The 20,716-nt window shown below is 46.3% G+C and overlaps 2 protein-coding genes across 2 annotated transcripts in view; both read right to left on the reverse strand.

Moving 5' to 3' along the window:
- OGG1 (8-oxoguanine DNA glycosylase) overlaps positions 1–2,545 on the reverse strand; it is an 84,017-nt gene extending 81,472 nt beyond the window's left edge. The window contains exon 1 of the mRNA XM_086936891.1: positions 2,422–2,545. Coding sequence (XP_086793017.1) covers positions 2,422–2,545 — 124 coding nt within the window. The remainder of the gene's footprint in view (positions 1–2,421) is intronic.
- A 10,299-nt stretch (positions 2,546–12,844) lies between these two features.
- The window catches only part of BRPF1 (bromodomain and PHD finger containing 1), a 214,595-nt gene continuing 206,723 nt past the window's right edge, over positions 12,845–20,716 (reverse strand). The window contains exons 14-15 of the mRNA XM_086939380.1: positions 20,307–20,461; positions 12,845–14,176 (exon numbers count right to left, since the gene is read on the reverse strand). Of these exons, the coding sequence (XP_086795506.1) occupies positions 13,993–14,176; positions 20,307–20,461 (339 nt within the window). The 3' untranslated portion in view covers positions 12,845–13,992. The remainder of the gene's footprint in view (positions 14,177–20,306; positions 20,462–20,716) is intronic.

A 20,716-nucleotide genomic window follows, 5' to 3' on the forward strand; every position in this document is an offset into this window, starting at 1 on the left:
ATACCAAAATAAAACGCTCCATCGGCTTCCATCAAACATTCCTGCAGGTTTTCTTTGCTGATAACATAACTGAAAAAAGATGGTTTTGAAATTCAGGTTTGTGGGGGCCAATGAGCCGGCGTGACGCTCACCAGCGTGGGGCAGAATGAACAGCGGCGCGTGCTCGCATTCTTCATTTTCACGTTAATGACTTCCCAGCTGCCTCCCCATTTCTGCTGATAATGGAACTTCGCTATCTATTCAGTTTCGGGCTCTGCCTGCCTTGTTCAAGCTGGAGAAAAACCGTGCGCCCGTTCCGCCCCCCCTCCCGCTGTCCGTGTGCCCTTTAACCCGCCCCCTCCCGCTGTCCGTTTGCCCGTGCTTAGTGCTTGTTTAGCCATTATTGTTTGAATTAGCGAAATGTTGCTATCTTTTTGATCACAATGCAGCCTCTTTCATTTGATGCCCCAATCTACCTAGTTGCACTTATTTGTACCTAATATCTCCAGAACATGTTCTATCAATGCTACTTCCTATAATATGTCTTTATGCTTGTGCCATTTATTGTCTTTGGCGCTTTACAGCGCTCGGCTGGATAAGTAGAATTTCCGCACCTCCATTCATGAATGCAGAGCTACTCGTCCTCTGTCCATCAACTAGCACCAATACCTGCAATTACCCATCTCATCCACACGGACAGCCCCCGCACTACCCCTCATCTCACGGCATGTCCTTCATGACGGGAGTTTAAACACCCAACCTCCCCATCCGCCTCCCTGCTCTCACCATCCCCTGCAGTTTGGCTTCTGCTGTATTATGTGTTAAGAGGTTGTCTACCATGCACGGGTGTGTCTGCACCGTGGATTTATTTATCTGCGTGAGGTGTATTTTTTCTTTCACTGATTATTTCCGCAGGATCGGTGCACTTCTTTGCAGCATGGCATGTGTTTGAGATAATTAAATTGGTATCGCTATCACTAGTACACTAGTATGCAAATGCAGTGTAATAAGAATGAGGTCACAGGTGAGTGAGAGGTCCATTGCCCCCCCACAATGGAGTCTTTTAAATACTCCACGGAGTCCTACTGGGTTACGTTACCTTGCTTAGGGCTCTTGCACTATTATTAAGCCTCTGGATGGCTGTATGTGTGTGAATATGCATGGTTATGTATGCGTGTGTATCCAGCAAGGAGACTAATCATGCTGGGAGGTCAGGCAGTATATAGGGTATTTCTCTGAATGCATGTGTGTGTGTCGTGCAGGATGAATGTGTGGCTGTTGTGGGTATGTTTGCGCCTGAAGAATGTGAGCAATAAACTCCAGAACACACTGGCACGGAAGGTTACACACCAGGAGGACACAGGGGATACGCTGGAATCCAGACCACGGAGTAAATGCTAGAATCCATAATCCGGAAGATACACCAGAGCACACTATATATATATACACACCTGAACAAAGAGGTGCAGACTCCGGAAGAAACTAAGCACAGAGTTTTTTTATTTAGTGCATTTTTATATAGCGCGGACATTACCCAGAGGTGTCAGAGCGCTGTACTATAGGACCAGTTACTTTACATGAGAAACGCGTTACTCAATAGAACGTTTCAAAAAATAAACAGGAGACTAAAAAAGGTAGAGTACTCGCAGTGTGGGGGGGGCTCGCAGTGTGAGTGGGGGGCTCGCAGTGTGTGTGGGGGGGCTCGCAGTGTGTGGGGGGGGCTCGCAGTGTGTGGGGGGGGCTAGCAGTGTGTGGGGAAGGCTCTGTGTGGGTGTGTGGGGGGGCTCGCAGTGTGTTGGGGGCTCTGTGTGGGTGTGGGTGGGCTCTGTGTGGGGGGGCTCTGTGTGGGTGTGTGTGGGGGGGCTCTGTGTGGGTGGGCTCTCTGTGGGTGTGTGGGTGTGGCATTTGCGAGAGATTAAGCTATTGACATTGTAAATGACAATGCTATTTATTTATCTGTTTTCAAAACCAACACATAAATAAAAAATTTGTCATTTACAATGCCAATAGCTCTAACTTTTGCAAAGGCGAAACCGTTGCATTGTAAATGCTTGTTGGCTTATGAAATCGGGAGTCTCTCGCCTGAATCGGGTCTATTTGCATGTATGGAAGTATGTACAGATAAGGACTAAAAATACATGTTTAGTGATTATGCTTATTTTTGTACCAATACTGACAATAAAATATCGGTGGTGCCAGTAGAAAACCGTCCAGGTGGCGACCCTAGTTAGAAGACCTCAGGCTATATATACACAGAAGCATCTTCCGATTGATTCAGAATGGCTAGCACCTTTAGATACTGATGGTCCAGATAGGAGGCTGCCATTTTGTTGCTTTGGGATGACGCCCGGCCCAAGATGGCCGCTAGCGCGTGAGTTCCAGATCGTGCTTTTCGACCGTTCTTCCGCGCCCAGACCTGCGCGCGCACGCCGATTTACTTACAGGCTGCGTCCTCCTGCGCGTGGCTGCCGCAGCTCCGGAGGGGCGCGCGCTGCTTCCCGCGATCAGCGGACCCTCTCCGCAGCAGGCTCGGGCACGAGATCAGACGCAATGCGTAGCAGCGCATGGAAAGAGAAGAAGGACAGCCGTGTTGTGACTTTCCATACGTCCAAAGTTTGGTCACTGTGCTGTCTGCAGGTATAGGGCGGGACAGTTTTTTAACGCCAGAGGAAACAGTACTTTTAATGGAAAGTAACAAAGTGCACCACTTCAATATCGTCCCTGTTAATATCCAGTTGCATTTTGAATGGCATACGTGTATACTAAAGAAATGCAACTTTGTTTTCATTTCCCGAGAATATTCGTTTTTCCGTTTCCTACTTTGAGGATAGTTTATGTGATTATTTCATCTGACGCCGTCTTTCTGCATGAAATAGAACGGCAGTCTATCTTTCAAGATGGCCGCTCGATGGCACACGCGTGAGCAGTCTGCTCCGTCCCCTGCGCCAGACGTGAGACAGAAGACGGACTGCTGTCCACTCTTAATCCTGTTCCCGGGACCGCCATGTCGGAACGGTTACATCGTAGGTCGGATACTAGTATTCAGCAGGACCTAGAGGAAGCCCGAACTATTTACTTCCCTTTTTTTAAGAAAACGGTAATCATTTAAAAGCATGTCCTGTTTGGAATGTGCGGTTGTAGGAATTATTCATTTACTTAATGCATTTTTATATAGTGCAGACTTTACCCGAAGATGTCATAGCGCTCTACAATAGAACCAGTTACATTACATGAGAGAAATGTTACAGGAATGGAACAAACACCACTTTCAGTATTAAGTATATGTAAGCACGTATTTATGCATTTTTATATAGCGCAGACTTTACCGAAAGGTGTCAGAGCGCTTCACAATAAGACCAGTCACGTTACATGAGGAGAATGTTACAAATGTACGTTACAGAAGCAAAATTAAATACAAGAAGAGGTATAAAACAGCAATAGATGACAGTCACTCAAAAACACATTTGGATGAAACTTGTAAAGGCATAAAATACAAAATTTACAATAGTGAAAGAACTTCCTTGAGGGACTTGAAAGGGCGTGTATTAGTTCTGAAAGTGTCTCTGGAAGAGAAGAGATTTGAGGTAAATTTTGAAGGTAGAGGTGGTGGTCAGAGCTGTGGCGTAAGCGAGTTCCAGATTCTCACCGCATTGCCTGAGAAGGATTGCGCCATCGATCTTTTTATAAAAGTGGGAGGCTCAAGCAGTAATTTTTCCGCATTACGAGAAGGTCTACAGCCTCCAGAGAGTTTAACTTTATTCACCAGATAGCGAGGGGAGGAAGTGTGCAAGGCTTTGTGGGTGATACAGGCAGTCTTGTAGATTGATCTTGCCTCAACGGGAAGCCACCGGAGGGAAGACAAAATGGGTGTGATGTTGTCACTTCTTTTGGCCCATATATGAAACGAGCTGCTAAATGGAGAACATATTTATTAGGGGACAGGTGGAATTTGGGGAGGCCAGTAAGAAGAGAATTTGCTTTAGTCCAATCTAGAGAGAACCAGCGATTGGACCAGGGTTTTAAGGTCTTGCTCCGGGAGAAGCATTGAATCCCCCAAAGAAGGCACAGTTGGTATCCAGCATTGTTTGCAATGGAGTTGATGTGGGAGAGTAGGTTGACCCTTTTGTCGAGTAAGATACCAAGGGATTTTGCGCTGTCGACAACAATCGGTTTACTGTTAAATAGATTCAGCTGATCCATCCAAGAAAGAACAAGAGGAGGCAGTGAGAGAGAGGTTGAGAGGAGGAGGAATTCTGTTTTGGAGGCATTCAGAATGAGTTGAAGAGTTAACATCCAGTTTTGAGTAGAGTTGAGGATTGAGTGTGGAGGACACCTTAAGGTAGATTTGAGTGTCATCCGCATAGATGGTAGAGGATCCCAGATTCACTTAGGAAATTTCCGAATGGTTCCAAATAGAGATTGAACAATGTGGGTACAAGGATAGAACCTTGAGGGATGCCTTGACATACCTCCAATGAAGATGAAAGACTGTTCGCTATTTTGACCATTTGGGATCTATCCGAAAGGAAAGAGGCTTCACACGTATACTGCCTGCGTATTTGTAACTCAAAAGTCAAATGAGATACTGACAAACATTAAATTTGATAAACTTATTAGCCCCTTCGCCGCAGGGCTAATTCCCCCGTGGCGCAGGGGGAAGGGGCCCTGCGCTTGTGACAAGCTCAGCTCATCACGCTGCAAGGTGGCGCTGTGCTCATGACCATGCACGTTTAATGGAACGCCCAGCACAGCAGGGGAATTATCCCCACGTGGCCGTTCCACGGCAGTCATGACTAGCTCAGCTCGTCATGAGCACAGTGCCACTGTGCCTCATGACGAGCTGAGCTCGTTATGAGCACCCAAAGAGTTAAACAACATGCTTCTTTTAATGAAGCAGTAGTTCTATATATTAAGATCCTCCCATAACTTAATTTGTGAGAAGATGTGGCGTAAAGACCAGAGCAGGTGCTGACTTTGGAATTGGAAAACCAAGAGGCTCATTATGATGGCGGGCAAACATCAGTCCACCCGCCATCATAACGGTGATGGGACTGCCCGCCAGACGTGCGGCGGTCCCACAAGTGCAATTAGGATGCGCCCACCATACTGGTGGCGCATCCTGGACTTTTACCATTGCGGTATCCCTGCCAATCCCTGCCAGCCATTGCGTCCATCACCACCCCCTTTTGTACCGCTTTTGGCCGCCATAAGTGTGGCAGGGTATGCTCAGACGTGAGTCCCTTGCTCACTTTGCCACTGGTTTCAAGCAAGCCGGGCTGAAGACGGCTGGAATGCCAGAAACCGGCCCTCGGAAGCTTGTTTCCGGTCCAGGGAAGACATGGCTTGGCAGTTCGGGCTGGATTGTTCCCAAGAGGCACAGGGTCAGACTGATTTGTATATAGCCATGTCTGAACTGGGGTGGCAGAGTGGGCTAAAGAACGGTGATGGGTTAAACCCAGATCTTTTGACTGGGTGTGAGTGTTTGATTGATTCAGATGCTCCGTCCATCACCACCCCCTTTTGTACCGCTTTTGGCCGCCATAAGTGTGGCAGGGTATGCTCAGACGTGAGTCCCTTGCTCACTTTGCCACTGGATTCAAGCAAGCCGGGCTGAAGACGGCTGGAATGCCAGAAACCGGTCGTTGCACAGGTGGCGCTATAATAATAATAATAATAATAATAATAATCGACATTTGTACAGCGTGAACACTCACCCGTAAGCGTCTGTAGGCGCTGGGGGCCGTCGGGAAGATTAAGCAAGCTATTGCTCAGAGTCACATGGTGCTGGGCTAACCTGTCGCTGGAGCCGGGGATCAAACCGTGATCCCTAGATTCCAGCATCAGTCACCCTGGCCGCGGCACCACACCTCTATGTATTGGAGCATTTTCACAGAAGCAACAGTTAGCATTACACAAGGTCATGTTACTTTTTTAAGCATATGGGATGGGGGGGGGGGGGGGGGGGGGATTAAGTGATTTTTATCCAAAATCACGGGATGTTGAGCTGACTGCAGGACTCAAACCTGGTTCCCCATTTGTAGTGCCACGCCCTATGACGCGGTTTGTCAAAAAAAAGAATGGTTCTATTGGATTTTGCCGGGCGTGGGTCTGTACCTGGTAAAACAGCAAACTCAGATCTCAATGGTCTGAAGAGAAGGGCCAAAGGACTGCCCTGCTGCACTAAGGAACCAGCAAAGAGGCTGCACCAGCATGGACTGAACCTGGTGACTAGCAGAGGAGAAGGTACTGTACCTGCTGTGTCCTGCTTGTGGATGAGATATCTCCAGAACCCAGCTCAGGCATGAGACTCCTAGGGTAAGTTGGCTGACCAGTTCGCAGTACGGTGTCACAACAGATGAAGAAGCCTGCCGGGGTGAATTTGTATCCCAAATCCTCAAGCTGCTGCTTTTCTTCGCAGTGAAGCACCAGAGACCAGGACTGGACGCTCAGAGTTACACCGAGTCTACCGGACCCAAGAGAATCGCCCATGTGACACTTTGTTGCCCGGAGTTATTGTCCGAGGAAGTATTTGGGTGTGACCATGATAGCACGCAACTGGTAATCCAGAGGCAAGTGTATTAAAAAAAAGCTCCAACCTTACTATTAAAAGTTTTATATTTGTATATTTGTTTGTGAATTAAATCAAATATTTCATCATTTGTGTAGTTTGATGAATGCTTGTTTTTGTATTTTATTGTGTATTGTTTTGCGGTTCAAATCAGTGAAAATGCTTAGCTGGGAACTCGCCTTCCAATAATAGGGGACCTTGGATTCAAATTAATGATTCAGTAAGGGTCCTGGGGTTACAGTAATGATTAAGTGGGGGAGTGAGGGGGGCACAGAAGTCAAAAGGTGAACAACCTCTTGAGTTAATACTAAATGGTTACTTACCAGTAGTAGTAGTTTTGCAGCTTGAAGAGTTTTCTGGATTCACATGCTGTGCATTACTCCGCCATCTAGTGGTTGGGTCCGGAATTGTCTTTTTTTTCTTCTTTCTGGCTTCATTAACCACCATTTGGTGCTGGTTTCATCCCTTGTGTGACGTCAGACTGTGTCCCCCCAAAGATTGACAACCTGCGGCAGGCTCCTTTGCTTTATCTCCCATTTGTGTGAGCTGTTGTTCTCTCTGCTAGGCTGATCCGCTTTGGTGTTGTCCTTTCCTGGCAGGTGAATTGTCTGTAGGCTGATTCTCCTTGAATTGACCCATTTCCATATTTCCTGAGCTAGTTTGCTTGGGGTAAATGATTTTGTTCCTCCCTGTCTGAGGTAAAACATTGTCATGGTATTGTCCGTCTTGATCAATACTGTCTTCCCTCCTATGTGGACTTGGAATGCTTTTAGTGCCAGGAACACTGTCTTCATCTCTAGGAAGTTGATGTGCTTTATGGGCTCTGCATCGTTCCATTGACACCGTACCCTCAGGTTTCCTGAATGTACTCCCCACCCCTTGTGGGACGCATCTGTTGGAATGGTCACGGAGGGAATTGGTGATTTGAACTATCTGCCTAGTGTTTTGTTCTTGGATGCTCACCATTGTATCTCAGTCTGAACCTTTTCTGTTACAACCACTAGATCCTCCCAACTCCCTGTGGATTGTGACCAACTGTTGCATAGCTACTCCTGTAGAGGGCACATGTCGAGACATACATGGGTGAAGAGTGAATGCAGGATGCTATCATGTCCATGAGTTTCACGACTGTCCTCACTGTCGGAGACGGACCATTCTGCTAGAGGCGAGTTTGCTGTTTGATAGCTTGTATTCTCCTTTGGGTCGGGTATGCCTGTGCAACCTTGGAGTTTAATCTTGCTCCTAGGACAGTTTTTTGTAGCTCTGGTTTTGTTGATGACTGTTTGTGGTTTATTGAAAAACACAATTCTTGCAGCATTGTGATCACCTGATGAATGTGTGTGTGTAACATCTTTGCTTTGAATTTGCCTTCACCAACCAGTCGTCTAGGTAGGGATAGACGTGGATTCCTCTCCTTCTCAAGGATGCTGCTAATGCGGCTAGGCACTCTGTGAAGACTCTTGGTGCTGATTTTATTCCAAAGGACAATCCTTGAATTAGTAGCGAATGTCCTCATGGGTGAACTTGAGGTATCTCTTGTGTGCTTGGTTCATGGGGATGTGCAGGTAGGCTTCCTTTAGATCAATTGTTGCCATGAAATTCCCTTTTTGTAACTCTGGAATTACTTCCTGTAGTGTTGACATCTTGAAATGCTGCGTGCAAATGAATTGGTTTATGAAATGGAGATCTAAGATAGGTCTTAGCGCAAGATCTTGCTTTGATACCAAGAAGTAAGGTGAGTAGTTTCCTTTGTTGTGTTCCCTCTTTGGTACAAGATCTATTGCTTGGTTTTGTAAGAGTACTTTATTTCCTGTCTTAATTTCAAAAGTTCTGTCCTTTAGAACCTCTTCTTCCTTGGTGGAATTAGGGAAGGGTTTGTTTGATCTATACAATAGCGGTGGCGTACCACATCAAAAATCTGTCAGTGGTGATTTTTGCTCATTGAAGTAGGTGATGGGCTATTCTGCCTCCTACTGGTCTTGTATGGGGGTCTTCCCTTGTGGGCAAGTCGCTGAGTTTGCTCCTCCCCCTCAAGGGTTGTCCCCTGGCTCTTCCTCTGCACAAAAGGACTTCCTTGGTTGCTGTTGCCAGGCTTGGTATCTGGACTGCTTGTTTGATTGTAGTCCGGTGCCCTGTCTTTGATATTGTTGTTTTTGTTGGACTGTTGAGAAGACCCCCCCCCTTCCAGTGGATCTTCTGAGGTTAAAACCTCCTCTTTTGAAAGTCCTTGCCATCTCATTGTCCTGCCTCAATTGTTGTAGGGATTCAGCTACCTCACTTCCCAACAAAGCGTTTCATGTGAAGGGTTTGTTAATAACAGAGGTTTGGACTTCTTGCTTGAAGACTGAAATTCTGACCCAGGCGTGCCATCTCAACATTGTGCCTGTGCACATTTGTCTGCTGGCTGTATCGGCTGCATCTAGAGCTGATTTCAGGCAGGTGTTAGCAATGTTTCTTTCCTCCTGTATGATGGATTTAGCTCTTTTTATATCCTCTTCTGGGAGCTTGTTCTTCAGTTCTTTGATGTTGTTCCATTGTTGGTAACCATACCTATCGAGGGGGGCATTAGAGTATGCAATGGACCATTGCGTTGCTGCCTTTCTCCATATTTCTCCCCACCATGTCCAATCTTATACTTTCTCTCTCTGGAGGAGGGACAGCAGAGGAAAAAGTGTTGCTCCTCCTCCTTGCTGTGGTGTAAATGATGGAATCTGCCGCTGTGTTCCTCTGGATGTATTTAGGGTCCTTTTTGGAGGGTTTGTATTTTTTCTCAACCCTTGGGGTTACTCCCTTTGCTGAGGCAGGCTCCTTGAAAGCCTGCTTGCCTTGGTCCAGAATGCTTCACAGCATTGGGTGGTACTGTGTCCTCTTAGTGGATGGTGCTAATGTTTCTAGGAGGAAGCAAGAGTCAGGATCAGGATCAGCTGTACTCTTAATGAGGTTGTTGTAGAAGGCTATGTCGTCTGGCGGTGAAGCCTTCGAGGGATAGCTACAGATCTCCTCTTCTGGGCTTTCTGTGCCGAGGTTGTTTTCCGCAAAAGTTCTAAAGGCTTCCTCCTCTTCTGGAGTGGCGAGTTCTTTTTGGACGTCCTCATGAGGTTCTGGGGTTGCTTCGAGAGTATTCTCTTCCCCAGCCTCTGCGGTAGAGGAGGGTTTTGCCAGAATTCTGAATTCCTTCAGCACCTCAAACTCCTTCTTTCGTTGAAGGAGTGCCGCCATTTCTGCCTCCAGGTGCCTTTTCTTTTTTTCCACCTCGAGGGCCCTTTCGGCATCTGAAGCTGGGGAGGTTCTCTTCTTGGGTGTGGTGGATTCTGCCTCCGAAGGTGTGGTTTTTCCTTTTGTAGCCTCTCGTTCAGCACCTGTCTTCTTCGATTTCAACAATCTTCCCTCGTCAGTATCCCTGGGGTGGCATCCATGGGTTTCTTTCGGTTGCGGCTGACACTCAGTTGCCATTTTCTTCGACACCTGGTCTGCCTTTTGCACCTTCTTTTCGGGGCCCTTGATATTCAACCGGTGAGTTTTTTTTACCTTGCCCGTTTTCTTCGCTACATCTTTTAAAGTCTTTTTCGCAGTACTCCTGCTCTCGGCATCCCCTTTGAGGATCTCGACGGGTGACCCCCGTGTGTCGATTCTGCGCCCATCCTCTGGTTGCCCTCGTCGCTTGAGAGGCCCAAGTCTCTCAGCGATGCCCGTTTCTGAATTTGGAGCATGGCTGCCTAATGGCCTCGCTTTGCTTTCGACGGGCCTTGAGATTCTTCGACACGAGAACTACGCAGGCCTCACAGTCCTTATCCTTGTGAACCCTTGGCAGGCAGAGGTTACAAACGTCATGTGGATCGTCTTGTGCAAACTTGTGCTGGCAATTTAGGCAAAATTTGAAAGCGGTATTTTCTATGGCCCTTATTTCGATCCATCTGCGTCATTGCCTCGCTGGGATTCCCGCCAGAGAAATGTGTCCGGAGGTCTTTTCTCCCTCACCAGTGTCTTCTCGACTGCTGTTTTTTCCTCTCGAATTCCTTTATTTTTGGGAGTATTTTGTCCAAAACTGTGTCTCCCTTTGCTTCCAGACCCAACTGTGAAAAAAAGATGGCAACCATGCACAGAAACTTCCGGGGTGCCGTCTGACATCACACAAAGGATTATCCTAGTACCAAATGGTGGTCGATGATTCCCCAAAGGAAAAAAAGACAAGACTATTATGGACACAACCACTAGATGGCGGAATAATGAACAAAATGTGATTCAGAAAAGGATTCATGCTGTAAAACATTACATTTTAAACTCTATAAACCACTGAAATACACCAGCTTTAGTTAACTCAAGAAACTATATATAACTTACGTCCTCACCATGAACTGCTTATAACGTCACCTATTACATCACTCATGACTTATTCAATCATGTCTTTGATATCACTGATGACACCTTAAATGAAATCACTGATGACCACACTGCACGGTGGGAGTGCAAGTCAACGTTTCTTGAGCTAACTGTAAGTGGTGAATAACAGATCATGTACGTAAGTGTGCAGATTTTCTTCACTTTTTAGTTTTAATTTAGGGAAGTAAGAAACAGAATCTTATTCTGAACGATGACTATGACCCAATAGATCACAGCAAAAATGTGTATAGCACCATTGTTTATGTAACCATGAATAAATTAAAATCTTTTGATTGGTGGCTACAAGTTACTTTATGTTGAAGGCCCAAGCACCATTTTTCTGAAACTATCACGCCTAGTTTATTTTTGCTGCTTAGGTTTACAGATAAAACGTATTTTATCATCCAACCACCCACAAATATAATAATCAGCCCATGGACAGCTTGAAAGGGCAATTAACATACGCTAAAGTATTTGGGGAGGTTTGGAGGAAAGCAGTGGAGGGGCAGACTGTCACGTCAGTGAAGCGCTGTAGGAATCTAGAAGAGCATAAAAGAAAAATAATTTTTGCAGCTTGAAGGCATTGTAGATTCACATGCTGTGCCTGCCTGTGCCATCTTGAAGAGGTGTTGCGCTGCGGCCAGGGCGACTGACACCGGATGCTGGGGCTCACGGTTGGATCTCTGGCACCGGCGGCAGGTCAGCCCAGCACCATGTGACTCTGGGCAATAGCTCGCTTAATCTTCCTGACGGCTCCCAGCGCTGGAATGCCTCCGGGTAGCTGTGCGCTTTACAAATACTGGAGTTACATTTTATTTGACTGCTTCGAAAAGCATATATTATTTAATCATGTATTTGTTTTACGTTGTGGATGTTAAGAATAGCTGTGCTTGCCATAAAGGGTCCCCCACAAATTATCACCTTTGCTCCAGAATCTCCTGGGTTCTTTCCTTTCATCTTTAGAGTGCATTTGCAACAGATTCAATGTATGACAGACTTGAGGTGGCAGTTAAGGTGGCGTTACCTCTCTTAACACGGACTGCACTGTGCAATCCCATGGACCTGAAGTCTACGCAGATGAGGACTAGGAGATAAAATGCTGACCATGCAAATTCGTTTTTTAAATTGCGGCTTTAGCACTTGTCAAATCTCTTTCTTTCCATATACTTCCCAGTGTGAGCGAGGAATGAAAGTGTACTTGTGTAATTTAAAAAGAAACTGTGTTGTCAGGAATTGTACTATCACAGGTCTCCACCTTATCACCCCCTGCTCTCTCTAATTTGGTTTCAACCAGAGTGCTTGCAGAAATGTACATACACACATGTGTACACATGCCCAAAATGTGCACACCCCCCTCCACACTAATATCAAGGTCTATTTACAGCACCTTCTGTTTGAGACGTCAGTGCTGCAATGAAAATGTTCTCTGTAAAGTGATCCACATTTGCTTTGAGCAAGGCTGATGTCACAACAAATACTTGAAATAAACCAAGTAAAAATGACCCTCTTTTAACAATTGGAAGATATACATTCGGTTGTTTGCGCTAGTACAGAATACCATCTTCACCAACTTTGTCGGCCCCAAAAATATTACTACAAACTACAAAACTCAAACATTTCAAAAAAATAAAACAATCCCTTTGTGGTACAAATACAGTTTCCGAAAACGGTGTTCGCCTCCGGCAACAGCAGGCCTCTGGAGAGGATGGCCGTCTTGAAGCCAGCATGTCTGCTGTGAGAAGACTGGACAGGCATGCTGAGGTTCTAAGACATGTAGTTTTTAATATATCAGGAAATATGTGGCTCACAAGTGCCAATCAATGTTCACTATTGTTTACCCAATGTGTCAAGTGCACAGGGTGTCTGTTTCGCATCCACACATTCCCCCCAACAAAATACAAAGACTTTCCAACAATGTATTTTTCTCTAAGAACAATATATATTTTTCCTTTTCAAAATAAATACAAACAGAAACAGTGAATTAAGATTCCAAAAGAAGGACCAGTCACATAAAACAAAACTGGCCCAGAAAAGTCTACTCGACAGCATAGTGCCTACCTCTGAAGGCATCAGACAAGTAATAAACATTGTATTGCAAAGATACAATTCGTTGTCAGTCCTGCTTAGTAAATAAAAAAAAGTCACAAGGTTAAAGTAGCATACCAATGTCATTCGCCTAAAAATGGCTTATAGGTGAGAATAATTTAAATTCTCCTCAAATATACACTATTTACAGTCACAAGAAGGGGGCAAATGGCCTAGCCAAAATATTGTCAGTTAAGGGCATGGAAGCCAGGCGACTTCCCATTTTCCTTCAGATTGTCAGTTGTCTGTGGTTTGCGGGTGCTTTGTTTGGCAGTACAGCATGCACATGTTGTGCTGTAACCATAACATGCTTGATTCACAATTATCCTATAGCTTAAGACCCACCAGTAGTGACTTGTAAGCCGCAGGGTATCCTCCGCGCCCTCTCCAGTGAGATCACACGGTTATCTCTGTAGCAACCACAACTTTAAGAAAAAAAAATAAACCACTATAGAGGGTGAAGCTGTCTGGATCCACTCTGCTCTTTTAATATCAGACTGGTGAGACCCCTGCAAGCTCTTTCTGAAGCTGCTCCTCCATCTTTTATGTGAGGTCACATAACAAAACATATTATTGTGAAAGAAATGCACACACCCGTGGCCCTTGCCCCCTTCCAGTAATATTGAAAATGTAAACAATCCCTGTTTTCCTTTTTACAGCATCCTATGGCTGAAGCCCCTACCGGCTGAAGCTTGGCTGCCGGTCCTTCCAGATCTGGAAGCTCAGGATCTCTCTAGTCGTCGGCAATGAGCAGTAACAGCGTCTGTCGATTGGACGCTCACGCCAAGAGAAAGAGGATGAGCATGCTCTTTCTGTTGCATCACATTATCAACGGTTAACACAAAAATTCCTTGAATAGTACGTTTCTGACAATATACACATACATACAAAGAGGGTGGGGGCTATACAGGGAAATGAATGACACGTCGTCGGCCGCAGTGTCGTCAAGTAGAAAGGCTGAACTGCATACACATCCACCGTTAGTCGCTCTCACTGGAGTCACTTGTTTGGTCACCCTGGACTTTGTTGCGGTGCTGCATTGCACGGTGATACGCAATTTGCACAGACTTGCGGATGTTCGACTTTCGTCCTTCGAGCATTTTTTCCTTATCCATTTCCTGGTTAACGCCCAAAGGAACCAGCTTTGATCTGGGTAACCACTGCCTGTAGGTAAGAAGTAAGCAGAGCACTCATTATGGATTACTGTATCTTGAAGCTGGGCCCCACAGCAGCATGCTGCACCTGGGACCCTCGTCCGAGGCAGCAAAAAGCCTCCTCGGACACCAGCACAACACACTCTCTTGGAGCAGAAGTGAGTAAGATTCAAGCCACATCATTTCTCAACCTTTATGGGTACACATAAAGCAAAGCGGGCTTTCCAATGCCAAGTCAATACACTGTGGAAACAGATACTCACCACCCAACCAACTATACATTAAGAAAAAATACCTGCGGAATAGACATGTACCTCTCACTGCCACAGCTAATGCCAAGTGTTAATGATGGGCATAGCACTCTACCATTGAAAATAGAGCAGTCATGAAGGAAAATGTTACTTACCCGATAGACATCTATTTGTGGCATGTAGTTCTGTACATTCACATGCTTGGCATACTCCTGCCATCTAGTGTTGTTCCCAGATAAGTGTGGAAGTTGTTTTTCTTCGAAGGCTTGGTGACTCCTCTTCTTGATGGTAATGCGCATGGGCATCGACTCCATTGTTAGATGGTTTTACCCCGGAGTGGGGAGAATTGGGTGAGATTCAAAAATATGTGTAGAGGGAGGTCTAAGCGAAAGATAAAAGTGAGATAGAAAGATTACTGAAATGGTAACAGGTGTCTGGGGACTAGGGTGGGAGCCTGCGAATCTACAGCACTACATGCCACAAACAGATGTGTACTGGGTAAGTAACATTTTCCGTTCGAGGCATGTGTGGCTGTATAAACACATGCTCTGCATAGACTGGAAAGTAGTCTTCCCAAAAGTGGAGGCTAAACTGTGGGTGTTGCAGTAGACTAAAAAGTGTAGACTACTGCCTAGCCAACTATGGCCCGTTGGCGGGTTAGTAAATCCACACAGTAGTGTTTTGTAAAGGTGTGTTGTGTGGACCAGGTAGCTGCTTTGCATATGGCCAATAAAGCTCCCCTTTAGCGAGTGGAGTGGGCTTTAGGAGGACAGATAAGATTATCTTTGCTTCAGCATAGTAGGTTTAGATACATTTGACTATCCATCTGGAAATGCCCTATTTAGAGAGGTTGTTTCTTTGTGGAGTTGTGAGAAAGAGAAAAATAGTTACTGAGTCTTTTTAAAATAGTTTTGTCCTATCTATATAATACATGAGGGCTTGTTTGACATCTAGTGTGTGAAGAGCCCTTTCTTCTACAGAGTCTGGTTGAGGGCAAAAACAGTTCTATTGATTGGTTCGGGTTGAACTGAGAATCCACCATTAGGAAGGGATTTAAAGTTAGTGCGGAGGACAACTTTGTCCCTATGCACTTAAATGAAAGGTTCTTCTAGGGTTTGCGCCTGGAGATTACAACACCAAGGTAATGGCAATCAGAAAAGACACCTTCCATGAGAGGACCTGAAAGAGGCAAGAATGGAGATGCTCAAAAGGGGGACCCAAGAGTCTGGTGATGATGATATTGAGGTTCCATGATGGAGCAGGTGGGGTCAGTGGAGGGATTAACCTCCATGAAAACTTTGATAAATGGAATTTTGAAAAGGACGAGATGTCCTCTGTTCTGTAGGTAAGCTGCCACAAAGGCTAAATAAAGCAGAGAAGAAGTGAATGGCAGCCCGCAAGTTTGTAGATGCAGTAAATAGCTGACAATGTCCTGTACTCTAGCTGTGAACGGGTTAATAGGTTTTGAGGTACATTAGTGGGCAAATGGTTTCCATTCGGCCTTGTAGCATCCATGGGTCTACCTGCTTTCTTCAGGCTGGACATGCATTCAAGAGGTAATTTGAGATATCCAAATTCTAAGACTTCAGGAGCCAGATCGCAAGGTTGAGCGTCTTGGGTCAGGGTGCTGTATTTCTCCACGGTTCTGCATGAGAAGGTCTGGCCTGGTCGGGAGTCTCATGCGTGACCACAGAGTTCTAGAAGGGTTGCGAACCTTGGTTGGCGGGCCCATTTGGGGGCCTCTAGAATGAGAGTGAGGGACGTCTGCTGTAACCTTCGAACCACAAATGGAAGAAGAGGGGAGGAGGAAAAGTTTAGGTAAATGTCCTTGACCAGGTCATCCATAATGCATTGCCTTTGGACTGTGGGAGTGGGAACCTGGATGCTAAGTCTGGGTATTTTGCGTTTTGTACAGCGGCGAACAGGTCTATTTGAGGGAAGCCCCATCACTAGAAGTACCAGTGGAGGACTTCTGAGCAGAGTTCTCAATCGTAGACTTGCTTCAGCATCTAGCTGAGGAGGTCGGCAAAGTCGTTAGCCACCCTAGGGACGTAGTCTGCTAGTAGGTGGGTTTTGTGACAGACAGCCCATTGCCAGATGTGCTGGGTGAGCTGATAGAGCTGTGGAGACCGAGTCTCCCCCCCCCCCCTGTTTTTGATGGTAAAACATGGCTGTGCTGTTGTCTGTCTGGATGAGGTTGACTATGCCCACCAGATGGGTAAGGAAAGCATTCAATGCAAGGTGAACTACTAGGAATTCTAAGTAATATATGTGAAGGCCCTGGTGTTTGGATTCCCAGTGGCCTTGGACAGTCAAAGTTTGCAAATGAGCTCCCGACCCCGAGAGGGAGGCGTCTGTTGTGATGGTCTCCTGCAGAACTGGGTCTAGAAAAGGCAGTGCCTGCAACAGGTTTTTGGGATTCCACTACAGGAGAGAGTGACAAGGGCGGCAGCTGTCCAACACTAGTCTTCCCAATGACCGACCCCTATTGCGCTAGGCGTTCCTGCAATGGACACATGTGTAGCCTTGCATGGGGCAATTTTCTGTACCTGGGTGCTACTGTCAGATGCCTGAGGAGTGCGCTGGCTTCCTTGCACTGGCTCCCTATCAGGGAAAGAGTAAAATTCAAGGCTTTGTGTGTGAGCCATCGAATTTTACAAAGAAAAGGACCCGCATACTTGTATGGTTTTTTAACGCCCTATGCACCTACTAGATTTCTAAGGTTCAGGGGAACAGGCAGGGTGCAGGTCCCCAAAATTAAAAGAGCCAGGATGGGTGGACGATCGTTTTGTTATCTAGCAGCCCAGTTGTGGAATTTACTTGCTCAGGAACCCCGGCTGGAGTGTTCTGAACCCATCTTTAGGAAAGGTCTGAAGACGCACTTATTTCCAGCTTCTTAATGATTGCCAGTTTTTGATTGCTGCTGCTGCTGTTTTCTTTCTTTGATGCCGCAGCGCGGGGACACTCTGGCCTCAGTGTAACCAGGCGCTTTACAAATGTAACTATTATTATTATTTCAATGCACTAAGCCATCATGCCTAGGAGGTGTGTAACTGTCCTGGCTGTGACCTGGTGGTCGGGTCGACAGCGGGGAAGAAGTGTCTGAAAAGACAGTATTCTTGCCACGTTAGCGTAGGCAAGTAAGCATTCAGAGTCGAGGATTGCTCCTAAGTAAGGCTGAATTTGTCAGGGTTGGAGGTGGGATTTTGTGACATTGATGGTGAATCCCAAATTGTGTAAAAGATATATAGTGGTCTGAGTGTGTTCATGGCATACTTGGTGGGTGGAACTCTTGAGCCAGTCATCCAGATATGGGAAGGCATGTTTATCCTTCCAACACAGGTGTACTGCTACCACTGTGAGGCACTTTGTGAATACTCGCCGGGCTGCTGTGACCCCATAAGGGGGTACCTTTAACTGATCGTGTTTCCCACTGACCACAAACCTGAGGCAGCGCTAATGCGCTGGGTGTATGGTATGTTAAAGTATGCGTCCTTCAGGTTGAGAGTGGTCATGAAGTCACCCTGCTGTAGTAAAGGTATAACATCCCGAAGGGTAACCATATGGAAATATTGTGAGTGGATGTATTTTAATGAGGCCTGGTGGAGCCATCTTTTTTGGGGAATTAAGTACAGGGAGTACAGTCCAGAGCCTTGTTGTTGAGGGGGTACCAGCTTGTTGGAGCCTTTGTGAAGGACCAATTGCACTTCTTCTTTAAGCAGTTTTATGTGGTCTGCTGAAAGTCTGTCAGTGGGGTGGTATGGTGGGAGGTTTGGAAGTTAGTTCCGGACAGTAACCATGCTGTATGATGCCCAGAACCCACTAGCCGGAGGTGGGGAAGACCCGTTGTAAACGGAACGACAGGTGTTGTATTGTCGGGGCAGGCGGTGGAAGTCTGGGTTTGGGAACTGTGGCAGGTGTTTTTGGAGAGGGGCCCTTATTTCTAACTCTGGAGTTATTACGGCAATAGGTGCCTCTGGAGAAACCTTTACCGGAGGGTGCAGGGCTTGTGGGTGATTGAACGCTGTGGAGGCTACAGGAGAAGTTTCTTTTAAGCTTCCATGGAAGAGAGTGCGGTGAAAGGAACCTCGAAAAGTGGGTGTTTAAAGGGCACACCTAGTCTTAGTATCCCTTTTCATCTTTTTAAAGATTTGGTTCACCTGGAGCCCAAAAAGACGTTGACTGTAAAAAGGAAGGGTGAGGAAGTAATGCTGTACCTCTGGTTTGAACCCCGATATACGCAGCCATGCACAGCATCTGTGAAGGAGGCTTGAGTTGATGCCCCAACGAGCAGTGTTGGCGGTGTCAAGGGCACATTGTATGGGGGTGATGGAGATTAATATCCCTCCATAAACCAACTGATGCCCTTTTTTCCTGTGTTCTTTAAGAAGGGTCTGAAGGAGCTCCTCCATTTCATTTGTGGACAGAGACTCTGTCGTATCTGCCCAAGAGAACTATAGAATTGGAATACCACAGTGGCTAGCGGACTGTGCAGCTACTCATTCCCTGCAGCGCCTAGTCTTTTACTTTCTTTATCAGTTATTCGGGAGCTGGCCCTCGTCCACGCCGCATGAACCCCAAGAGAGGCTGGGGATGCGGACCTCTAATGTAAGGAGGATCTGGGGGGCACGCTCTAACTTTGTATCAACTTGAGGAGTAATTACTTGAGCACATTCAGGGTCCTGAAAAATGGTCAAGCTGGTTAAATTTCAGGGTCAGTGTCTGTTGGGGGCTCAGCATCACAAGTGTCCCAGGGATCTGGTTGACGGGAAATGGGAGTAGGGTCTCCCCCCTCTATATCCATAGTGTATGGGAGTGGTGACCGCTGTGGAGTGTTAGAAAGTGTGTCCCCATGTGAGGAGCGAGGGGAAGGCGACTCTTGTGTGGCCTGTCTTGGTGATGGTGAAGCAGGTAGTGGACTGAAGGCTGTGTCTGTCTAATTCCTTTCTTTAGGAGCTGGGGCTTCATCCAGGGCTTCCTGGAAAGAAAGCTGCCTTTTTGGTTGCTGTATGGCAGCCCCAAGTGGGTGGGCGATGATCCAGCCTGTCTGAGGATGGACTGCCAAATGTCAGTCGGGCAACAATCTCCTCTTGAAGCTGATGGAGGAGTGGCTCGACGGTTACCTGCGGGAACCAAAAAGAGTACAGATGACAGTCTCGAACCAAATCACACGTCCATACCCGTTGGCGGAAAGAAAACAATCTAACAATGGAGTCGACCCACATGTGCATTTCCAGCAAGTGGAGAAGACACGGAACCTTATGACTTGAAAGACTTCTTAGAAGAAAAACAACTTGCACACATCTGGGCCCAACACTAGATGGGTATGCACAGCATGCCTCAAACATTACATTTCCTGGCTACCTAGAGGAAAAGAGGCTTACACGCTAAGATAGCAGAGGATTGTTCGGGAACACAATGAAAAAGGTCCCTTGCCGATGCAGTCCGGAGAGTTTCCTACAATAAGTTTAATAGCAGACGGATGGGTCTGTGAGGCACTGCATTTGAGAGGACTGTAATTCTGTAAGGAATATATACTTATAAAAACACCGATTCGACTTGTTCATCAATACTACAGATTATCAGCCCGACATTTTCCAAGGTGAGGCAACTGAAAGACTGTTGAAATAGACAGTGTGCATTTTTTTTTCTATGGACCCAACTACTTAGCGACGCAAAGCTGTAGTCTCCGGGGGGGACTCCATGGGAATTTATGTGTCTGAAATGTGTCCATCTCATCTGTCGAGCGTTTGCATAGACAAGACTTACGGCAATTGAAGTCACTCCTTTCCACATTCCTGTAACATCAGTCATCAAAGAGCACTTTTACCATGGGAAAATCTTCTCTGCTTGCAGCACAACCTACAAAACTGCACGTCAGGCACTTACCAGGTACGCTTATTGTCAAAGAACAGAACAAGATAGAGGTGCTCCCGTGCTTCCTGCGTCATCTGCTCACCCAGCTTCAGCACTTCTACTGGTGGAACAGGGATGGGGACGCCATGATGGAACACGCCTTCCCTTGGCATTTTTGGATCAATAATCTGTGCGGGGAGTAAACATATCAACACGGCAAAAGCAAATTAGAACCTGCTCATCAGTACGGAGATCCTGTTTGGGAGATCCCCCCCAAGGCCAAGCTGCTCTGCAGAAGTGGACAGCAGACTGCAAAACCAAAGCTTCCTGTGATTGGCCAAATAAGATCATAAGTGGTAACAAGGATTGCAGTATCGCTTTACCTGGTTTCGTTGATACCAAATTCAGTTTCTATGTTGACAACCATACTGAGCATGGAAAAA

The sequence above is a fragment of the Lissotriton vulgaris genome, chromosome 9, assembly GCF_964263255.1.
Source record: "Lissotriton vulgaris chromosome 9, aLisVul1.2, whole genome shotgun sequence".
NCBI classification, from domain to species: Eukaryota; Metazoa; Chordata; class Amphibia; order Caudata; family Salamandridae; genus Lissotriton; species Lissotriton vulgaris.